Source organism: Crassostrea angulata, chromosome 7 (assembly GCF_025612915.1).
Source record: "Crassostrea angulata isolate pt1a10 chromosome 7, ASM2561291v2, whole genome shotgun sequence".
Classification (NCBI taxonomy): Eukaryota; Metazoa; Mollusca; class Bivalvia; order Ostreida; family Ostreidae; genus Magallana; species Magallana angulata.
The window spans coordinates 13,131,238-13,149,588 of NC_069117.1; the positions used below are offsets into that span (position 1 = coordinate 13,131,238).

Here is an 18,351-nt window from a genome sequence, read left to right on the forward strand (position 1 = left end):
TATATACATTGATGGATGCAAAAACAAAGGCCTTACGTTTTTGTTTCATTTTTTTCAGTAGATTCTCATTTAACAAACAAGGCGTCCAGAGTATCAATGAATGTTTTATGTGATTAAAATATAAATCGAAAAATATGTTCTCTTTTCTTGTCTATTCCAACATCATCTAACATGTACATCTGTAATCAATTTGTTTTGATTGTAGTTAAACTAAGCTGGTATCACTCTTTTTCAGAGCTGACTTATAACTGTATCAAAACAATTTAAGTGTTCAGTTTCAAATTTATACTAGATTTACCCGCTCATGGCTATGGTTAGAATTTAACTAATTTCTTACAAATAAAAACAGAAATATTAAATTATAGCAAGCACATAGTTATGACTTAATTTGTTCAACTCTTTCCCATAAAACAATCACTCTAAAACAAAATACAATACTATTGGACTATTGCTGCCTTTTCATTCCATAATCATTTACATGCAGAGTTTTTGAAATATTTGACAAAAGCAAGTCTGGAGTGCAAATCGTCACTATTAAAACCTTTCTCACTTTTAAAAACTTTGGCTATTTGCTAAATCATGAACATGCATTCATACATTCTTTTATCTAACCACAATTGTTAAAAGTAGCACCAAAAACCTCGCATCTTGGCAAAGACCCTTAGCTTTCCGCTACGCCAATCGTAAACATTTGCCTTTACTTTGTAAAAGCTATCAAGAAATTTCAATTCTACTCTAGAAATATTTAAAAGAAGCATAAAACATTCACAAATGAACCGTACACTGATAAAAGATTTTTAAGCAGCATACATTTAAATAAATAGACTTTCATAAAATGTTTCAATAAATATTTCATAAATAAGACATACACCACAAAGGAAATCACATCGGTATGTACATGTATATCAGTTGGATATCACAAAAGTGTGTAATTACATGTATCATAATATGAAACATGTATTTTTTTACTTCTCTAAAATGATCAACTGATCGGCTAAAACATGTAAACCAAAGTACATCAGATTGAGTGGATTCTGTGTCCCTGTATCTAACAAAACAATCTGCCTGAAACATCACTAGGACAGATTCATTCTTAGATATACATGTAGCTTGTCGTTTTTTCAGAGACAATATTGTTGTAAGTTTGACTCATTCAGTATACAAATGTCATACCTACATGTAGTATGTATTTTATCATTAGATCTAATACAATTGTAAGTCAAAATTTCATTTGAGATCATCAAAATTTGAAGATATTTTAATTTTAAAAGAATCATGCAATAAAACATGACTTTTTTATCAAAACAATGCCTGCCAAAAAATATCAACAGGAAATTTTTAATAGGGCTAGATATATCACAAAATAATCTTAAATACTGATCTTTAATTGACTTCTCTCATATCAAAGTAAATGCTGTTTTCGGCTCATTGGATGGGAAGGTAAAGTCTTGTATTAACATAAATGTAACTCCACATCTCTTAAATCTGCTACAAATCAATGTATCACTGCTGATCACGAGATTGTTGTCATTTCTTCTCTCTAGACGTAGATTCAGGTTTTGATGCTAGACTTTTCTCTGCATTTTTTTCTTTTGTTGGCTCTGTGCCTCTACTACATGTTTTAATAGAAATCACCTGAACAGCTTTCCCAGGTGAAGATGTCTGCCCTGTATGTAAATTCATGCCATCTTTAGATTCTTTTGGCTTTACACCTTCCACTGGTGTCTTTTCCTGCTTTTCACACTGCACCACGCCTTTCACAAGAAGAGGACCTTTTTCATGTAAATAAGCCACAGGCCATACCGTGTATGTAACCATTGGTCCATTCACTGTGCATTTCCTGTGTACTGCATTATCAAAAGGTGTGCCTGGTTTTACATTGAAGTCGAAATACAGTGGTGGTGTTTGGATACAGGCCCTCCAGAAGAACGACAGGCACTTGCTTATGTATTTCTTCACACTGTCATCATTACAGGCCAGTAAGGAATTCTGCAATTGATGTGGTGTCAAACTCTGAAAAAATTCCTAAATGAAAAAAAAAAAAAAATTGAAAATATAGAATTGCCATAAAGAAAAACATAGTAAATTGATGTACTGATAATATTACTAAAATTTCTGTTAAAAAAAAATACATTGTTTAAATCATCGTTTTAAATTTTATTAACTATTATCATATTTATTAACTTCGACACTATTTTGTTAAAAGAGAATCTATAATGCTTGTAATGAAGGTTGTGAAATTTTTGTTTTGAAAAACTCTACAGAAATTTTAAAAAGTATTCATTTGTTTTGCAACCTTTCCAGTTTATAGGCAATTATATTGCAATTACAGTGGAGCCTCAGTTATCCAGACGCTTTCGTTCCCAAGTCCAATCGTCCGGATAGGTGAAGCGTCCAGATATCTGAAATGTATCTATTGTTGTCATGAATGATAATGTATTTGTAGACGATGACTCCCAGTGTTGATACTTGTTTTTTGGCCTTTCATACTAAAAAACAACACATTTTAGAGTTGTCGTTGATATGAACATTTTTAAATATAAAGAACCCCGCTTAATATTATCATTTTGTCATGAAATATCAACCAAACTATAATGATAACCGGATCTAGCTAAATTCTTTATGTCCAAGTGTGATATGTGCCCATTTATATCTACGTATTGTTTTCAACGACGTGCCATTTTCCACAATAATTGGTTTATTTTTTAAAAGTATTTTCTATTCTTAAAAAAAGTCAATTTTATTGATAAAATAAACGTTTACTAGTTAGAAAATTGCAAGATCCACCAAATGAATGCACTTCCGATGAGACAACATGTTATTTTGTTTTCTTCCTGTACTTCCGGTTTTGACTTAATCTATCAAGGCATTAATTCATGTGACAATTCGTTTTAAAATAACGTTTGAATATGTAGATAAGACACAAAGTCATGTAAAAATTTCCAGTTTTCTTGATTAATAGATGTCCGGATACCGGAGGCCCCACTGTACTTGTATAAACAGATACATGCACATGTATTTTGAAATGATTAGATCTACAAACCATAAACTGTTTGAAAATATTCCCTATACTGTTAATACCAATACTGTAGATTCCTAATTAAATGCGAGGAATTAATTTTCGCATAAAATCGTGAGAAGCAATCCTTGCAGATTTTAATCGCTTTTATTTTTCAGACAGTTTTGATTATTAGACATAATAACAAACAAGAGGCCAATTGGCCTTAACAGTCACCTGAGTAGCAAATAACCCACACACAAACTTGTTGAGGAGTCTCATATATGCATTTAATTAATTAAATTTCATTCTGGGGTAGAAAAATTATAAATTTGTAGATGACCACCTCCCTGCCTGAAATCTTTCAAAAGAACTGTGAAACCTAAAATTTTGGCGAAAAACTTAAAGATCCGGTCTACAAAATCATGAATTCAGTTCTCCTTTCAGGTGTGTGGGAGTAAAGAAGATCATTTTTTAATATTATATGCATGTACACCTATACATCCATATTGGCCCTGTCCTAGAGTCAAAACACATACTCCAAGGGACATGAAAATTAAAATTTCAGTAGAGGACTTCCTGGTAAACATAATTATAAGACTAGTCAGTTTTTTATACAGATGTGTTAGAAAAGAAAAAAAAAATTAAACATTATATGCATTAACACACAATCGGATTAAAATCAGATCCTCGATGCTCCCGTTTTAATGATATGTCATATTAAAACGGGAGCATCGAGCATCTGAGTAGAGAAGAAGATTTTCTAAGATTTAATACATTTTTACTATATGGCCATATTGGTCCCACACCTAGAGCCAGAACCCCTGACCCAGGGGTCATGAATTTCACAATTTTGGTAGAGAGCCTCATGGACATTATAACCAGGCATTTGGTTTTTAACAAATATATATGGGAGTAGAGAAGAAGATTTTCTTATATTTAATACACTTTTATTATATGGTCATATTGGCCCCACCCTAGAGCCTGAACCCCTGACCCAAGGGTCATGAATTTCACAATTTTGGTGTAGAGGGCTTCATGGACATCATATTCATGCATTTAGTTTTTAACAAATATATATGGGAGTAGAGAAGAAGATTTTCTAAGATTTAATACATTTTTACTATATGGCCATATTGACCCCACCCTAGAGCCAGAACCCCTGACCCAGGGGCCATGAATTTCACAATTTTAGTAGAGGGCTTCATGGACTTCATAACTCTGCAACCATTTTTTTCCTCACATGTGCAGGAGTAGAGAAGAAGATTTTTAAAAACTTGGCTTTTTTTGCATGTTTGGTCCCACATGTGATGCCCCGGGGATGGTAGAGCCATGAATTTCACAATTTAGATTCCTCTTACCATAGAGATGCCTCACACCAAAAATGGTAACAATCAGCCTTGTAGTTTTTAAGAAGAAGTTAGAAATGTAAATTGTTAACGCACGACGCACGTTTACTCAGGTGACCTAAAAATCAAGTTGATTTTTTTTTTTTAAATGTATAGTCAGTTTCAAATGTGATTTATTTCTCACCTTTTCAAGATCACCCTCTGTTTTATGAAGAAGTGAAGTCCTTAAATCTTTCACATGTTTGATAACACCTTTAGGTAGTGACTGTCGATCATCCTGAAAAAATTAATACTGTCAATATATGCACATGAAGTATTTTAAGGTATCTCCATTATAAAGGAAAGAAAAAAATATCTCACTGGTACATGTAAGTGAAAGACTCCCAGTATCTCTTTAAACTGCTTCTTTTCAAAGTCTTCACAGAACTTGTGGCAAATCTAAAAATATGAAAAAAAAAAAAAAAGTAATTCAGGTGAAAATCAAAATATTGCCTGATTTATTAGATTCATGGAATATGCTACAAATCATTTTAACTGAAGCTTACCTCTGCTGTTTTCAGCAACTTGTCTTGCATGTTTTTAACATCATCAGATTTTCTTTTTAAATACACAAGAACATCTGTATACTCATTGTCATATATCTCAGAGAAATCTTCGCCAAGGTTGATGGGACGATTAATGTCACTCAGATCTGTTACATTTGGGTTATTCTCTGTCATTTGAACCCCAGCAAGTTGACTTAATCTAAAATGTATTAATAAAGTGACTTCAAATCTAAATGTATTAATAAATTGACTTAATCTAAAATGTACATGTATTAAAAAAGTGAATCCTTTGATAATAGATTACACCAAATGAAAACAAATGTTTTGAAAACATGTACTATTTAAAAAGTGACTTATATGAATTAATTTTAAAACAAAATCTACCACTGTGAGTCTGTGACAGAATTCATCCTTACCTTGATAACAAACTCTGCTTTTCATTTTTTAACTTTTCATTTTCAGTTTTATATTTTTCCAATTTTTCTTCCAAAGTTGGAGATTTTTCTTCCATTTCCCTGCAGGTTCCCTGAAAAATATTGAATATGAACATGTAAGATTTTTAACTCTATGTAAATTTCATATGAATTTCATACAAAAAGATACTTAAAATGGTACAATGTTAGACAAATATACTAGTACAAATGTACCATATGAAGCTTGAATTTTCAACAACTATCTTTTTAAATACTGTTTTAAAACATGCTATAAGTTGGCAGTTTTAGTAGTTTATTATACTAAGGAAAAAAGGCAGTATTTTCAAAGTTAATCTGGTCTGCCAAAGGCATTTCGTCTTAATTATGAGGAAATATTATTTTTATTCAGTTATTAGTGAATGAATGATCATGTCGTGGAAAATCCTAAAAAAAAAAAAAAGGTTTATTTAGTTCATACATACATATAATGAATTAATTTTAAAAACAGTCCAATTTACAAAATTAACATGAGGTTTCAAAAAAAAAAAATGGTTATATCAAAGGAACTGTTACTGCTTATCAAACTTAGAGGCTTACATGTACATGCTTTTATGTCAATTAATATGATGATTTAAGTTTTATAGTGCAAAAAAATTAATATTACTGTATGAAACTTATACCAATAATCCTTTGGGAAGATTGATGCAAGCTTCAAATATGTAGTATTTTTAGATAAATATACCAACAATTATCAATGGCAGTTCATAATTTCATGCTAGGTGTAAGAGGCTAGCTGTTTTGTATTTTGATTTTTTTAAAGCTGTAAAATTGTTTAAAATGCAAGGAATGAATTTCTTGAATAGCATCTGCGAGTGATGAGAGCGTAAAAAGGCATTTCAATCCATTATTTACCAGTATAAGTCTCAAACTGAAAGTGCATTTTACAGAGTAGTTAAAACTGAATTTACGTAATGTACTACATTGTCTTATGCTTTGGAAATATTGTTTGTGTGATGCATTGTGTGCTTGGACTTCTATATAAAAGGACTTATAAACATGTAAATTGCAAAATATATTTTGCGCACGGTTGTTGGTTTTTTGTTTTGTTTTGTTTTTTTCCAATATGAATAGTTACATTAGTAATACTAATGTTAATAACGTTAACGGTTCCTACACATTGATATAAAATATTCATGCTTTACTCACTGTATCGTTACCAGTTCTTGACTTGGACATTTTTGCAAATTTTACTGTAAGCGACCTGTATAAGTTGTAGGCCTTCCGCAATCAGCGTCTAAAATAAACTGGTATTTGTTTTTTTATTTATTTACTTCTCAGTTCTCTGTTTTGTCGAGTTTAGTGTATATCGAGCCCGATATTAAATTGGCAATGCACGGAGAATGAACAGGTACATGTTTTAATGTTGTATCCCCGAGTACCCAAACTCCGTCACCATAACCGGAAAAAACAGTCCGCGTTTCTCTGCAAATTATTTTTTGCGGTTTTTATCATTTGCAATCACTAAATATAACATGAAATGTTATAATTTATAAAATTATTAACAAAAATATTCTTAATATTATTCAAATAAGCCCTCTGAAAACGACGTTTATCACACGTGCTATCATAACTTATGAACCTAACTCCGTCACCCACATGATCAATGATACGCCAGGGAATGAAGACACATTAACAATTTAGTTTAAACTCAACTTGCATCTAGACCAAGTTATAATAAGTAAAATCGGTGTAAACAATTTAAATTGTATATCATTTCATCAAAGTGAAATGATCGCCAGAATAAAAAAAAAATTGGTCCTTGTAACAACAATCACAACGACCTTTTCAGAATGTATGGATGTCATTTGATTTCTGTCCTTATATGTTTCAAATATATCATATCAAGAATGAATATATCAATGATTATGTTATTTATTTATTACATTTTTAATAAATGTAGCATATTCTATAATTACCGTATATATCTGTAACCCTGTATAAGGCAAAAATTACGGCATGAGCGATTTGACGTTATCATCAGTGTAGTGCATTAACGCTATTGCGGACTGAAAAAAATGTATCAATAACCGTAATAAAAAATAAATTACATGTGAAATGTTTCATCTTGACCTCTCTTAAAATGACTGACCACAGTAAATAATCGAATAGGCCCGCATGTCAGAAATATCGTTATTTTAGTGCACCCGTAAAAAGGTGTTAGCTGATTTCACGCAATTATTGTTGCATAAAATGAACAGGGTGTAATTTTGTTATGTTTGAACACATTCTTAAATTTAACCGTTGTAAATTGTTGACATTTGATTGAAGATTTTTGACATGCAAAAAATGACGTCATAATCGCACTTGATTTCAAACGGCGAGGAGTTTCCCGAAAGTGACGGAGTTAGGGTAGTGACGGAGTTAGGGTGCTATGCGATACAATTATTTTAGAAGAAAACATTTTGACTTGAGGGTCTAAATAGCAATATATCTGTTAGTTTTAGACCCTGTTTATTGATTTGTCCAAACCTACAGCGACCTAGAAAAAATCACGGATTGCACGAAATAATCATGACGATGTCAGACTCAAAGTCTCACAGGAGACGGTTTTGGCTGTTTATTTTAGCTAACGTACTTACGTACATTGACAGTAATTAAGTGAATTTTACTTACTTTTCATAATCAATTTATCAATTAGCTAAAAGAAAGATGTTATTATAAACAATAAAATGCTTTCTTTAATTTGATGATTCATTCGGGTTATAAAGGTAGCGATCAATGCAGAAAAAATTTACATAACCCGCTATAACGCAGGTTATACATGTATTTTTTCTGCGATGTCGCTAAATTCATATCCCGAATGAATCAACAAAGAAAGTAATTTATTGTTTAAGTATATTCATAAGGGACAATATAATGTCATGCTGTTAGATCTAAAGTATTTTAGATTATATAACTATAAGAAACTGCCCACTTGTCTTTCTAGATTAATTTTTCTTTGTTCGAATGTTCACAATAGAGTTGGTGATCTTTTACAAAATATTCATTACTAGTATCTCAAATCATATTTTTTTTATAGTTTATATAATGAAAACAAAATTACTGCGGTACATGTAAACATAAATATAGTTGATAATAATATTATTCTCCGCCTTTAGTTTTCCCCTTATGATATGATGATGGTAAAACTATCACAAAAGAATAATTATGCTTGTATAACGGACCTTCTTTATCGCTGATTACAAATGAACATTTAAGCATGAAATTTGTAGCTCTATAGCAGTATTCAAATGATTATGTGATAATTAAAGGAATTTCATAACCAGCACTCAGCAAAACTCACGTGATTTCAACTGGTCAAAAAGATGCAAATTTTATTTATAAATTAAAAAGATAACTTACAAAACTTTGCTATTATTTCTTAAATTGTCAATTAATTCTGCAATATGTTTTTTTTTTATATTTTGCATTTTGATAAACTGTCTCTTTTTATTTAAAAGCCGTAATATTGAATCAGATAAACAAAGGTGACACGTGCACCTGTCGTGTGCTAAAAAAACTATATGTAATGTGTTAATATGTCAACATTTATATTTTATATAATCAACAACAACAAAAAAGAAAATGGGTAAATAAGGCGTGCAAATTGCCTATTTGAGGATAGATAAGACGCTATAAAATCAAAATATCAACAAATCTCATTTTTTTTTTCTAAATTATTGAAAACAATGTATATTAATCAAATCATCGATTTATAACCCTTAAATATGTAAAATATTTGGAATACGTTGATTTAAACTGGCGTGTGCGTATCAAAACCTCCACATTGTCATTTTTAGAACTTTGACAATTAATGCCTTTTCTTTTATAGAGTGGGTCTGAGCTCCATATTTTTGTCATAGTTATATACGATTTAAAGGAAATCATACCGATTTCAATCAACGAAAACGTGGAAGGTGACCCACTTTACTTTGAAAAATGTCGTATTGCATACTAACAATTGAACGTTTTAGAAAAATAATACAAGTCCATACATTCGTAGTTGAAGTCGTATATAGCTTGTTGTGACTGAAATGGCTCAGTTGTTAGAGCAACAGACATAAGGTAACATAATAGGGCTCGGGTTTTATGGTTGTGGGTTTGATACCACCAAAACTTTAGAATTTATTTTTTTCTTCTCGTTTGTTATATATTATAATAAAAGATATTCAAAACTAAATATAGTTATAAATTGTGCTTCCCAATCTGTAAACTTGTATTATAACATTATCAAGTATATTAAGTTGGGGGGAAAATTAGAATTTAAATTTGTATTTTACGACTAAACTAAATGGGCATTTGCGCTATCTTATTCCCCCATCTTCTTTAATATCCAATTCGAGTTGCGTATAAAAAACCAATATATAGTTAAGAGTTTTCGTTCATCAAATTCGTTTTATCTTAAAGTTTGTAGCTTTTGACGACTTCCGGTACATTTGTTCGAAATTGCTCCAGTATGTCACAATGTACAATGTTCAATCACGTTAATAATAATGTATGTGTTCAATATGCAGTTTACATCAATGATGTTATTGAACCATAAACACTCTACAGATAAAGTATCTAAAGAACATAATTAACCAAAGTTGAATGAGCCGATTTCTTTTGGTTGCTGCCTAGTATCCGGGGTCTTGGTTTCTTTCAATGTTGATTTTCTATCCTCTAGTTCCTCGGCAGAAACGTCTAAGACAGCAGAAGGTGTCCTTTGTAACATCGGTTCTTGGCTAGATAGACTTCTATCAAGCAAGTTTGCCAGTTCTTTCTTTTCTTGTCTGCTTTCAGGTTTAGCTTCAAAAGTCTTTGTTTCTCTTAACTCGGACTTTTTACTTTCCAAGTCTTCTGCTGTAAAACTGAATTGCCGTCCGTATGTTGAGTTTGAGCTTGAAGCGTTGTTAGATATTGTTACTGTGGGTTCGGTCCCGGAACCGTTGGAACCAATCTGAATTCTAGCCACATGTTTTCTTTCAACATCATTCTCTGATGACAAAGATGGAGCAGCAGAAGTGTTATTATTAAGCTCTTGCTTAGGTAACGACATTTTATCTACTGTGACTGCATTTTCGTCTTTAGCACTTTTCTTTTCATTGCAACTTTCAACGACAGCTTTGCTCAACAAAGCCCCGTTACGTTCTATATATATTGCAGGCCAGACGACATAATCGACCAAATCTCCGGGAGTCTGATACCCTCTGTGACAATCATCGTCAAACAATGTGAAATCTGTACTAAGATGGAGGGGAGGAGTCTGGATGCAAGCATACCAACAACATTCGAGACATCGGTCCTGGTAATTTCTGAAGGCCGTATTAACCACCTTTGAAGAATATTTCTGCAAATCACAATACATGTGGAACATGAGATAACATATCTATACAACAACAGTTATGTGTTTCAATTGATGTCAACGTTTTAAAATCCCAATGCACTGTTTAATGCAGAGCGACTATTGTGAGGATTCTATAGAATATTTAGGTTATTTTTTCCGATGGAGGGATTAATGATCTTAACCTTCATGTATAATATGTGTGATATACCTACACGCTTTAGGAATGACACTAATTCTGGGGCCACGCTTTTGATAAAATCACTGAGTTTTCTTCTTGTGTCTTGTGCCAGCATCGTGGCTTGGTCTACCTGTAATTAACCAGATTATTCATGTTACGACGTTCTAATAATATGAGAGAGAGAGAGAGAGAGAGAGAGAGAGAGAGAGAGAGAGAGTTAAACCTGATTTCCAGAGTCGAATGTTAAGGCAGCCATGATGCTTTTCCTCTGTGCTTCTGCTTCTCGACTGCAATACTTGTGACAATCCTTTACACGGAAACAAACAATAGAGATTGAAAAATTAACGAAATTGAATGTGTTATTTCAAACATAACAATATTATTCACCCGGATTTACAAATTCGAAAAAAGTATGTTTCGTTTGTTTGCTTTTTTTTTTACAAAAAAGAAAAGCGTGGAATAGAATACAATTAATGAACTCATTAAGAGTTATAGAGGACAATTCTATACAGATACAGGTACATGTACATATAGTACATGATGTCATATACCATCAAAATGTCCAGCAGCTGTTTTGTGACGACTCGGTCGCTCCGATCGTCTGCCGTCTTGGCCTGAGAGACCAGCCATTCAAAGGCTTCCGTCCACTGGTTGTCGTACAATTCGTTGAACATCTCCGACACTTTTTGAGGTCTGATTGGATCACTTAGATCCGAGATAGCACAACGCCCCTCCATTAAAATTTTCACTTCTTTTCCTTGTCACTTTTTAATCTGAAATTGAATATACATGTACTTCAATAGCAAATATACGTTCCCAGACGATTTCTTTCTTCTTGCTATTTGGAACGAGATACAAATGAGTCTACAATTTATTTATACAATTGATGAAACTCGACCTGCTATCAAGGGGATCGATAAACTGATGTATGCAAGTCCCTGATAATAATGCTATTTTTTTTTACCTAACCATCAAAAGCAAGTTGATATGATGTATAAATGGTTAGACACGTGAATAAACATGCGTCTTGATTTTTTACATGATAGCTTGAAGGGTTGTACACGATACATGTAAGTGGAACGGCAAATTAGAATGATACATACATTGTATGAATGTAATAATATCTGAGCACAAAACTCAGCGACAAGATCAAACATTATGTTATAGTTAAATACAATGCCATTGATATGGAAGAGCTATTGAAAATAATAATTTTGCAATTTTTCTACGTAACTTGATAGGGATTTAATTCATTTGGCACAGTTGGGATTTTTCTTTTGCATAACATTCAAAAGAAGACGACCTTCCATATGACCGAGAAAAAACATTTGCAGGCTTAATTTCTAAAAGGATATATGCATAAAATTCCAATTAGTGAAACTGTCATATTGAATTGCCAGATGATCAGCACCAATGAGACAGAGTCATAGACAATACTTCAATATTAATCTTTACCTTTATCATATGTCGTCTGCTCACGTCTTATCATTGTCTGTCGTCTGTCCTCGTATAGTCCTCGGTGTATATATAACTCTGTCCTTTTACAACCGTTCCAGGTCGTCTCTAAAAAGACCATAACATCAAGTAAAGGACATTTATATACAACGTCTATTTGCACTCACAAATGTAAATCCAGCAGGTTGTAAATCGTAATAAATTCAAAACCTTTTCTGTTCTCACCTGACAGGTATACTGATTTTTACACCTCTAACTGGCGTCCACGTTGAAGATCGCTGACCTATTGATAAAGATGTGTTTTACTTATAACTAGCATTGACAGGTGAAAATATCGCTTCAAGCCTGTAGATACATATCTAACATCTTAAGCAGAAATTCAGTTTTTACCTGGGCTATTTCCTATTGTACTAATTGTCGGACCGTCACGTGAAGTAATTAGCACTACATTGTTTCCGTGGTGAAAATAGCTTGACGATCGACTAATGCATTCCTGGGCACATATTAATATCTTATTATAAATTATGTGATGCGTCTTCATTAATTCTTACGACTTTTCCGTATCTTTCATATCTATAATATATTCACACACAGTCCCTTTGCATAATCTATCTATTACGGTGTTTTGCACGCAACTGTCTTGCCCATTGCACAAGAAGAGAAGAAGAATACAATGTACTTGCCTTGGAGACTTCAGTTGTCTTTTCGTCTCTGGCAAAAGGTGATCGGTTAGTACCCTCGTCTTGACCGCCCACTGATCGGAAATTAACTTCCCTCCTAGAGACTCTCTTTGATTTGACTTGCGTTTTACAATCTAACCAGGAATTTCTGGGTATTATTACTTCCTGTCAGAAAGAAATATTTTAAAATACTTCGACGACGTCAGGATTTTTTTCTGTTCACCCTTTAAGTTCCAACATATCATGTAAAATGTCACAATTCCAAAAAAAATATATATTATCAGCAGTGTGCATACTTTAATCTGCACCACCTCCGCATAACGGGGTAGTGATAGTGTTTTACAAAGATAACATTTGACTTGAATAATCTGACGGTTAGAGCGCAAACATTTAGGTCATTCATGCATTGAATGGATAAACAGACACCATGAGATTAAAATATTTGAACCTTTATATTTATAAAAAGAAACAATATATATCTAGTACCTTTTATTTTACATGCGTCGTTTTACATGTTGCATGACCCATTATAATCATGTACATTTGCAAGCATACACATATACACATGTACAAAAGTCATAATAACGCAACAATTATTATATACATGTAACATATTCATAAATGACAATATGATCAATTTTGGCAAGATTATGAAATATGGTTGTCATGGCAGATTCTCTATGAAGAATGTGTTGTAGTTTTACACGAGTTTTAATTGCTATATGGTTGAACAACGCCTCTCTTCAACAACGGACCGCCCTCATGTAGAAGCAATGACGGCCACACATTGAACGAGACCGTTTTTCCCTGAACAGTGTAAAGTCTTAAATGCTCGGACACCCTCTGTCCCTCGCGGGCCCACAACAAACACAGGGGCGGATCCTGGATGTTGAAAAGCCAGCATAACTCTATGCACTTATTAGCATATTTTATCAAACTGTCCGAGTGCAAGTCTCGGTCAATCATAATGGCCAGATGTTTTCTTGTGAATATCTGTAAAAAAGAGATATCGACAAAAATCAAGAGAAAAAGTATTATTTAAAACGTGAAGATGTACAATCATGAATAAAATAACGTATTATTTACTTGTAACAAAACCAAACGTAAAAACACAAAAACATTTGCATGAAGTATTTTCATATAAGGAGTCAAACGTTATGTCAAGTTTGCAATAAGGAAATGTGCCTTCAGATATTTTCACTGCGGTGACATTTTGATTCCATTAATTCTCACCATTTGTATTGAAGGGACGCTCAACACACCATGATCTTTTCTAAAAGCCTTCAACCCCTTCGAGGCTTCCTTCTGCAATGCTTTCGACACATGAAGCTTAAAACAGACAAATAGACAACGTAAAGTTATGTAACTTAGAGTGACACACCTTTAAACATCTGATTAGATGGCTTCTTTTATCACACGATTTCAATACAACTCATGATGACAAAAATCTTATTGTTTAGTTTATTCACCTGTATATCATGTTTTAATATTGAATTTTTCCCTCTGAATTTTTTTATTCAAGGGTTGTCAAGGAACAGACAGGCCCGCGTCAAAGATTTTAAGATTTATACCTTTTGGATATTTAATCAAAATGATTTAGATACACACCCACTCTGGTACTGACTTCATTGGGAATATTGTTTTCTCCCACAAATCTTGGAACTGGTCCATTGACAGTTTTTTACAGTACTGAAAAGTCGCCTGTAAAAGAAGCAATTCTCTAATTACAGCACTTGAAAGTCGCCTGTAAATAAAAAAAAGTCTTTATAACTGTACTGGAAGTCGCCTGTAAAAGAAATATCTTTAGTTATAGTACTAGAAAGACGCCTGAAAAGGGAGCAAGTATCTAAACTACAGTACTGAAAAGTCGCCTGTTAGAAAAGTAAGTTACCTGTAAACGGATCAACTTTCTAATTACAATGTACAAGACTCGAAAGTCGCCCATGAATGGAGAAAGTCTCCAAGATTTCAACTCATCACATCAGTCAAATTAATACATCAGCTGAGAGTTTATTTTTGAACTAAAATGTCTCGAAACATTTTGGAACATTCGGTTTAATGCAAAATGATTGGCGTGCATAGAAAATATACAAACATACAGAATACTTTTTTTATGAAATATAAAAACCCAGTAAAACTTCGCATCTGTAATTTTGTGTTATTATTAGTCTGGAAACAAATACTTTTATACCCAGATGCCAAGTAATGTCTCCCTTTACCTCGATTAAGAAAGGATTGAATGCATTTTCAATCAACTAATATGTAGAGACGCGTGTAAATGCATGTGCGTGTTTCTTAGCTACAATGATAAAATTCACTTTGCTTGTCACATAATTGTTTTTGTTTATTTATCAGTTTTATTGATTTGTACCCTAGTTTGTAAATAGAGTAAATAATGTCTTTGTCGGTGGTTGGCGATTGACCCAGGCTTCCAAAGATTTTGACTATACCTCCAAGATGTCGGCGAGGAGTTTGATATTTCCGTCCTCGTGCTCCTCTTTGACTTTATTCAGGTCGTCCAGGGCCTTGGTCCACTCGTTGTCGTAGAGCTCGGAGAACCGGTCAGCCAGGTTTGTGGGTCTGTTTGTGTCGCTAAGGTCAACTGTCATTGGGTGGTTCTCCGTCAGCTTTTCTCCTGCCACTTTACTCAATCTATGTTAAGTGTACGTAATATTTTATTGAGTTATAGAACCTAATGACTGATCATTCATATTTGGAATTTAACATGTAATCCATATGTGAATAACAATATACATATGGCAGTATCAAGAAAGTATATGCATACGCGTCAAATGTATTCAAAAGTTTTAATTACTTTACTTACTAATTTATTTATTTTATCGTAAAACATGTTTGCTTTTCTTATCTAATGTGACAGATACAGGAATAAATACAGGTATAATTGAAGAAGGTCATGCATATGTAGCACAAGGTATCTTTGTTACAATGTACAAAATGTACGTGTGACAAGGGAAAGTTAAGGATTAAGGAGGGGTTGAAAGTTGTAGCTGTCTGCATGAAAATTTTAATCCGAATTTTCTTGTAGAAATTCACGGCATGCTACCTGGTCTTGAGCTCATCGATCTCCTTCTGCTGCTGCTCTATGAGTTTGGACTGGTCCGTCTGGCGGGCAGTCTCCGGCTGTTCCAGCTCTTCCTTCTCGTCCTCGTCCACAAACCTCTCAGGTATCCCCTCCAGAAGGTCATCTACCTCTGTTTTTTCAGCGATCACGAACATCTTGGAAGCTCTGGACAGACTGTTAAGATCTCTTGGAACATCCCGCAAATCGTGAATTCCAGCGAACCTCTTACTTTCGACGGTTCTCTTAAAGTAGACATAAACCAAACGGAAACTTATAAATATGGAATTATTGTTCACAGTTAGGGTTCCAATACAATATCTACTTTAAGGTGGTATGGGACACTTCCATGTTGTGACGTGTTTTTCGAAATAAGCAACAAAATAAAGTGTAATTATAGAAGAAGTTTTTCTTCCATTATTGTTACCTGACAGCGTAGCGCAGTTGGAAAGAGGGTTCCCTCTTGGGCTTTTACAATTTTTACCTCTCCAAATATTTTTAAAAGCTAATTTTTGGTTTTAAAATTTAAAAATTCTAAATCGGTGAAAGTATTTCAGTTATAATGCACTTATATCTATATTAATATCGAGAGATGTCCTATATCACCTCAAGACATGTGCAATGCTTTTAAGCATTAAGCCATGGGATTACCCATGTTGCTTTAAAATTCACCATTGTTTGTGTATATTGACGTGTACAAACGTAAACTACAAAAGTTGACCTGTTATTCTCAACTACCGGTCTTGATTATTTAGGGATTACTTTAGAATTGGGAAGCGTATTCTTTAGATCGTAACTGGACTTACGGGAGTCTGTCTGTAGCCCTTGCCCAGGGCCCTCATCAGAGTGGTGTAGTCGATCTGGGCGTCCACTAACACCCGGTCAAGCTTGTCCCAGTCCTTGCTTTCTGCCGCGTCCAGGGCAGCTCTCAGCGACTCCACCTACAAAAACATTGAGATGTTTATAGCTCGTCGTAATCACAATTAACCAATGTCAAATTTCTTTGTACGAGAACTTGGATCAGTCGAATTTGGCCATGTATTTATACTGTGAAATAAATGCCTCACATCAGATTCATTATTATATTATTCAAAACATGTAAATTACATAATTCAAAACATCTTTTTATATATTCACATCTTTATGTCTGTTGTTCATGTAATTTCAATAAGCCTTTGGCGATTTAAACCATCATATATTTGCATGTTTAAAAGTACAGCAATCTCTATTCAGGTAATCCAATGACATTGGTCACCGGAGACCTAAAGGTTTGTTTACTTTCAGCAACAAGACCAATCTCGGTTGGAACCTTCAATCTAAATAATTATTAGAGAGAGAGAGAGAGAGAGAGAGAGAGAGAGAGAGACTTACATTATCAGCTCCAGCTCCAATTACTCCTTTCAGGAGATAATTTAGCTCCGTTCTGGCATTTTGAATATTTTCCCTGCTCAACAGGTGATACTTCTTGTGAGCCACAATCCCCACAACCTCTTGTAGGGCCCGTTCGGGTTTGGCCATCTTTTACATCATTTTATTTTTTATCCTCTCTTTACAACTTTTGTCGTCTGTATGAACGTTAAATGGAGGATAAGATAATCATTATGTACAGAACATGTACATATATACATATTTGCTATTGCTTTCCGTATTTTGTAAATCATTAATTTGTTTATGTACAGAACTTTTGTATTGTTTGCTAACAAATAGTAGAGCGTCAAGAGGTCAAATCTTACCTTATTCGTCTTAAATCCCGACCTGACCTGCAATGGTCTTATATTCCTGTCTGTACAAAGCAGACAGGTATTAAGTTACCTGTCGACGGAATCTTTCCAGGTATGGTAACATTGTTTCTGATCATTGATTTAATTGATATATGCCGTGGCTTGATTAGGAATTCTTGTCTGTGATTCCACGCTGTGCATTTAAATGGACCTGATTGCCTTGATCCATTGGAGATTAGCACCATAAAGACTTGTACACAGTTCAATATTTGTGTACAGATAAATAGCAGATGTGAAAAATCAAATTAAATTTGATCCAAGACCAACCAATAACTCCCCCTTTTGAGTTTCCCTCACTTTAAATTAAGCTATACTAGTCTTTTGAAATTCGCAATCATTTTCACAAATTGTCCAAGAATGTCCTGTTCTTTAGGTAAATTCCAATGATCCATTTGATTGTAATTAATCTCCCGCGTTTATTTACTTTATACACATCAGTAAATATACCGATGTGCGTTGCAAAAAAAAACAAAAAAACAAAAATGATCGTAGATATAAGTCAGTAGTG

The 18,351-nt window shown here is 33.4% G+C and overlaps 3 protein-coding genes across 6 annotated transcripts; all 3 read right to left on the minus strand.

The window, feature by feature from the left end:
• Positions 1–88: 88 nt before the first annotated feature.
• On the minus strand, positions 89–6,654 carry LOC128191755 (uncharacterized). Its single transcript, XM_052864009.1, has 6 exons — positions 6,512–6,654; positions 5,309–5,418; positions 4,893–5,091; positions 4,714–4,785; positions 4,532–4,624; positions 89–2,025 (listed from the first exon to the last, which is right to left on the minus strand). The coding sequence occupies exons 1-6, from the start codon at positions 6,539–6,541 to the stop codon at positions 1,528–1,530; spliced, it is 1,002 nt and encodes a 333-aa protein (XP_052719969.1). The 5' UTR covers positions 6,542–6,654; the 3' UTR covers positions 89–1,527.
• A 2,630-nt stretch (positions 6,655–9,284) lies between these two features.
• Positions 9,285–13,285, minus strand: LOC128191757 (uncharacterized). 4 transcript variants are annotated; one of them, XM_052864011.1, is made up of 7 exons: positions 12,694–12,922; positions 12,529–12,586; positions 12,304–12,411; positions 11,400–11,621; positions 11,072–11,155; positions 10,883–10,978; positions 9,285–10,673 (listed from the first exon to the last, which is right to left on the minus strand). In XM_052864011.1, exons 4-7 carry the CDS (start codon positions 11,583–11,585, stop codon positions 9,921–9,923), a joined length of 1,119 nt encoding a protein of 372 aa, XP_052719971.1. In that variant the 5' UTR covers positions 11,586–11,621; positions 12,304–12,411; positions 12,529–12,586; positions 12,694–12,922; the 3' UTR covers positions 9,285–9,920. The 4 variants fall into 4 exon arrangements, with proteins under 4 accessions (XP_052719971.1, XP_052719975.1, XP_052719974.1 ...); XM_052864015.1 differs by lacking the exons at positions 12,304–12,411; positions 12,694–12,922 and adding an exon at positions 12,987–13,285; XM_052864014.1 differs by lacking the exon at positions 12,304–12,411 and having other exon boundaries at positions 12,694–12,923.
• Positions 13,286–13,454: 169 nt separating this feature from the next.
• Positions 13,455–17,972, minus strand: LOC128191756 (uncharacterized). The gene is made up of 8 exons (XM_052864010.1): positions 17,796–17,972; positions 17,434–17,627; positions 16,869–17,003; positions 16,048–16,307; positions 15,434–15,635; positions 14,592–14,684; positions 14,217–14,312; positions 13,455–13,976 (listed from the first exon to the last, which is right to left on the minus strand). Exons 2-8 carry the CDS (start codon positions 17,578–17,580, stop codon positions 13,695–13,697), a joined length of 1,215 nt encoding a protein of 404 aa, XP_052719970.1. The 5' UTR covers positions 17,581–17,627; positions 17,796–17,972; the 3' UTR covers positions 13,455–13,694.
• Between the last annotated feature and the right edge of the window lie 379 nt (positions 17,973–18,351).

Excerpts from the sequence above, each read along its gene's own strand:
- LOC128191755 (XM_052864009.1), bottom strand. The coding sequence starts at position 6,541 with ATGTCCAAGTCAAGAACTGGTAACGATACA. Across the intron at positions 4,625-4,713 it reads TGGGAGTCTTTCACTTACAT|GATGATCGACAGTCACTACC; the intron begins GTACCAGTGAGA and ends TAATTTTTTCAG. Across the intron at positions 2,026-4,531 it reads CAGAGGGTGATCTTGAAAAG|GAATTTTTTCAGAGTTTGAC; the intron begins GTGAGAAATAAA and ends TTTTTCATTTAG.
- LOC128191757 (XM_052864015.1), bottom strand. The coding sequence starts at position 11,585 with ATGGAGGGGCGTTGTGCTATCTCGGATCTAAGTGATCCAATCAGACCT. Across the intron at positions 11,156-11,399 it reads AGCTGCTGGACATTTTGATG|GATTGTCACAAGTATTGCAG; the intron begins GTATATGACATC and ends TTCCGTGTAAAG. Across the intron at positions 10,979-11,071 it reads CATTCGACTCTGGAAATCAG|GTAGACCAAGCCACGATGCT; the intron begins GTTTAACTCTCT and ends GGTTAATTACAG.
- LOC128191756 (XM_052864010.1), bottom strand. The coding sequence starts at position 17,580 with ATGGCCAAACCCGAACGGGCCCTACAAGAGGTTGTGGGGATTGTGGCT. Across the intron at positions 15,636-16,047 it reads ATCGATGAGCTCAAGACCAG|ATTGAGTAAAGTGGCAGGAG; the intron begins GTAGCATGCCGT and ends CACTTAACATAG. Across the intron at positions 14,313-14,591 it reads TGAAGTCAGTACCAGAGTGG|CTTCATGTGTCGAAAGCATT; the intron begins GTGTGTATCTAA and ends GTCTGTTTTAAG.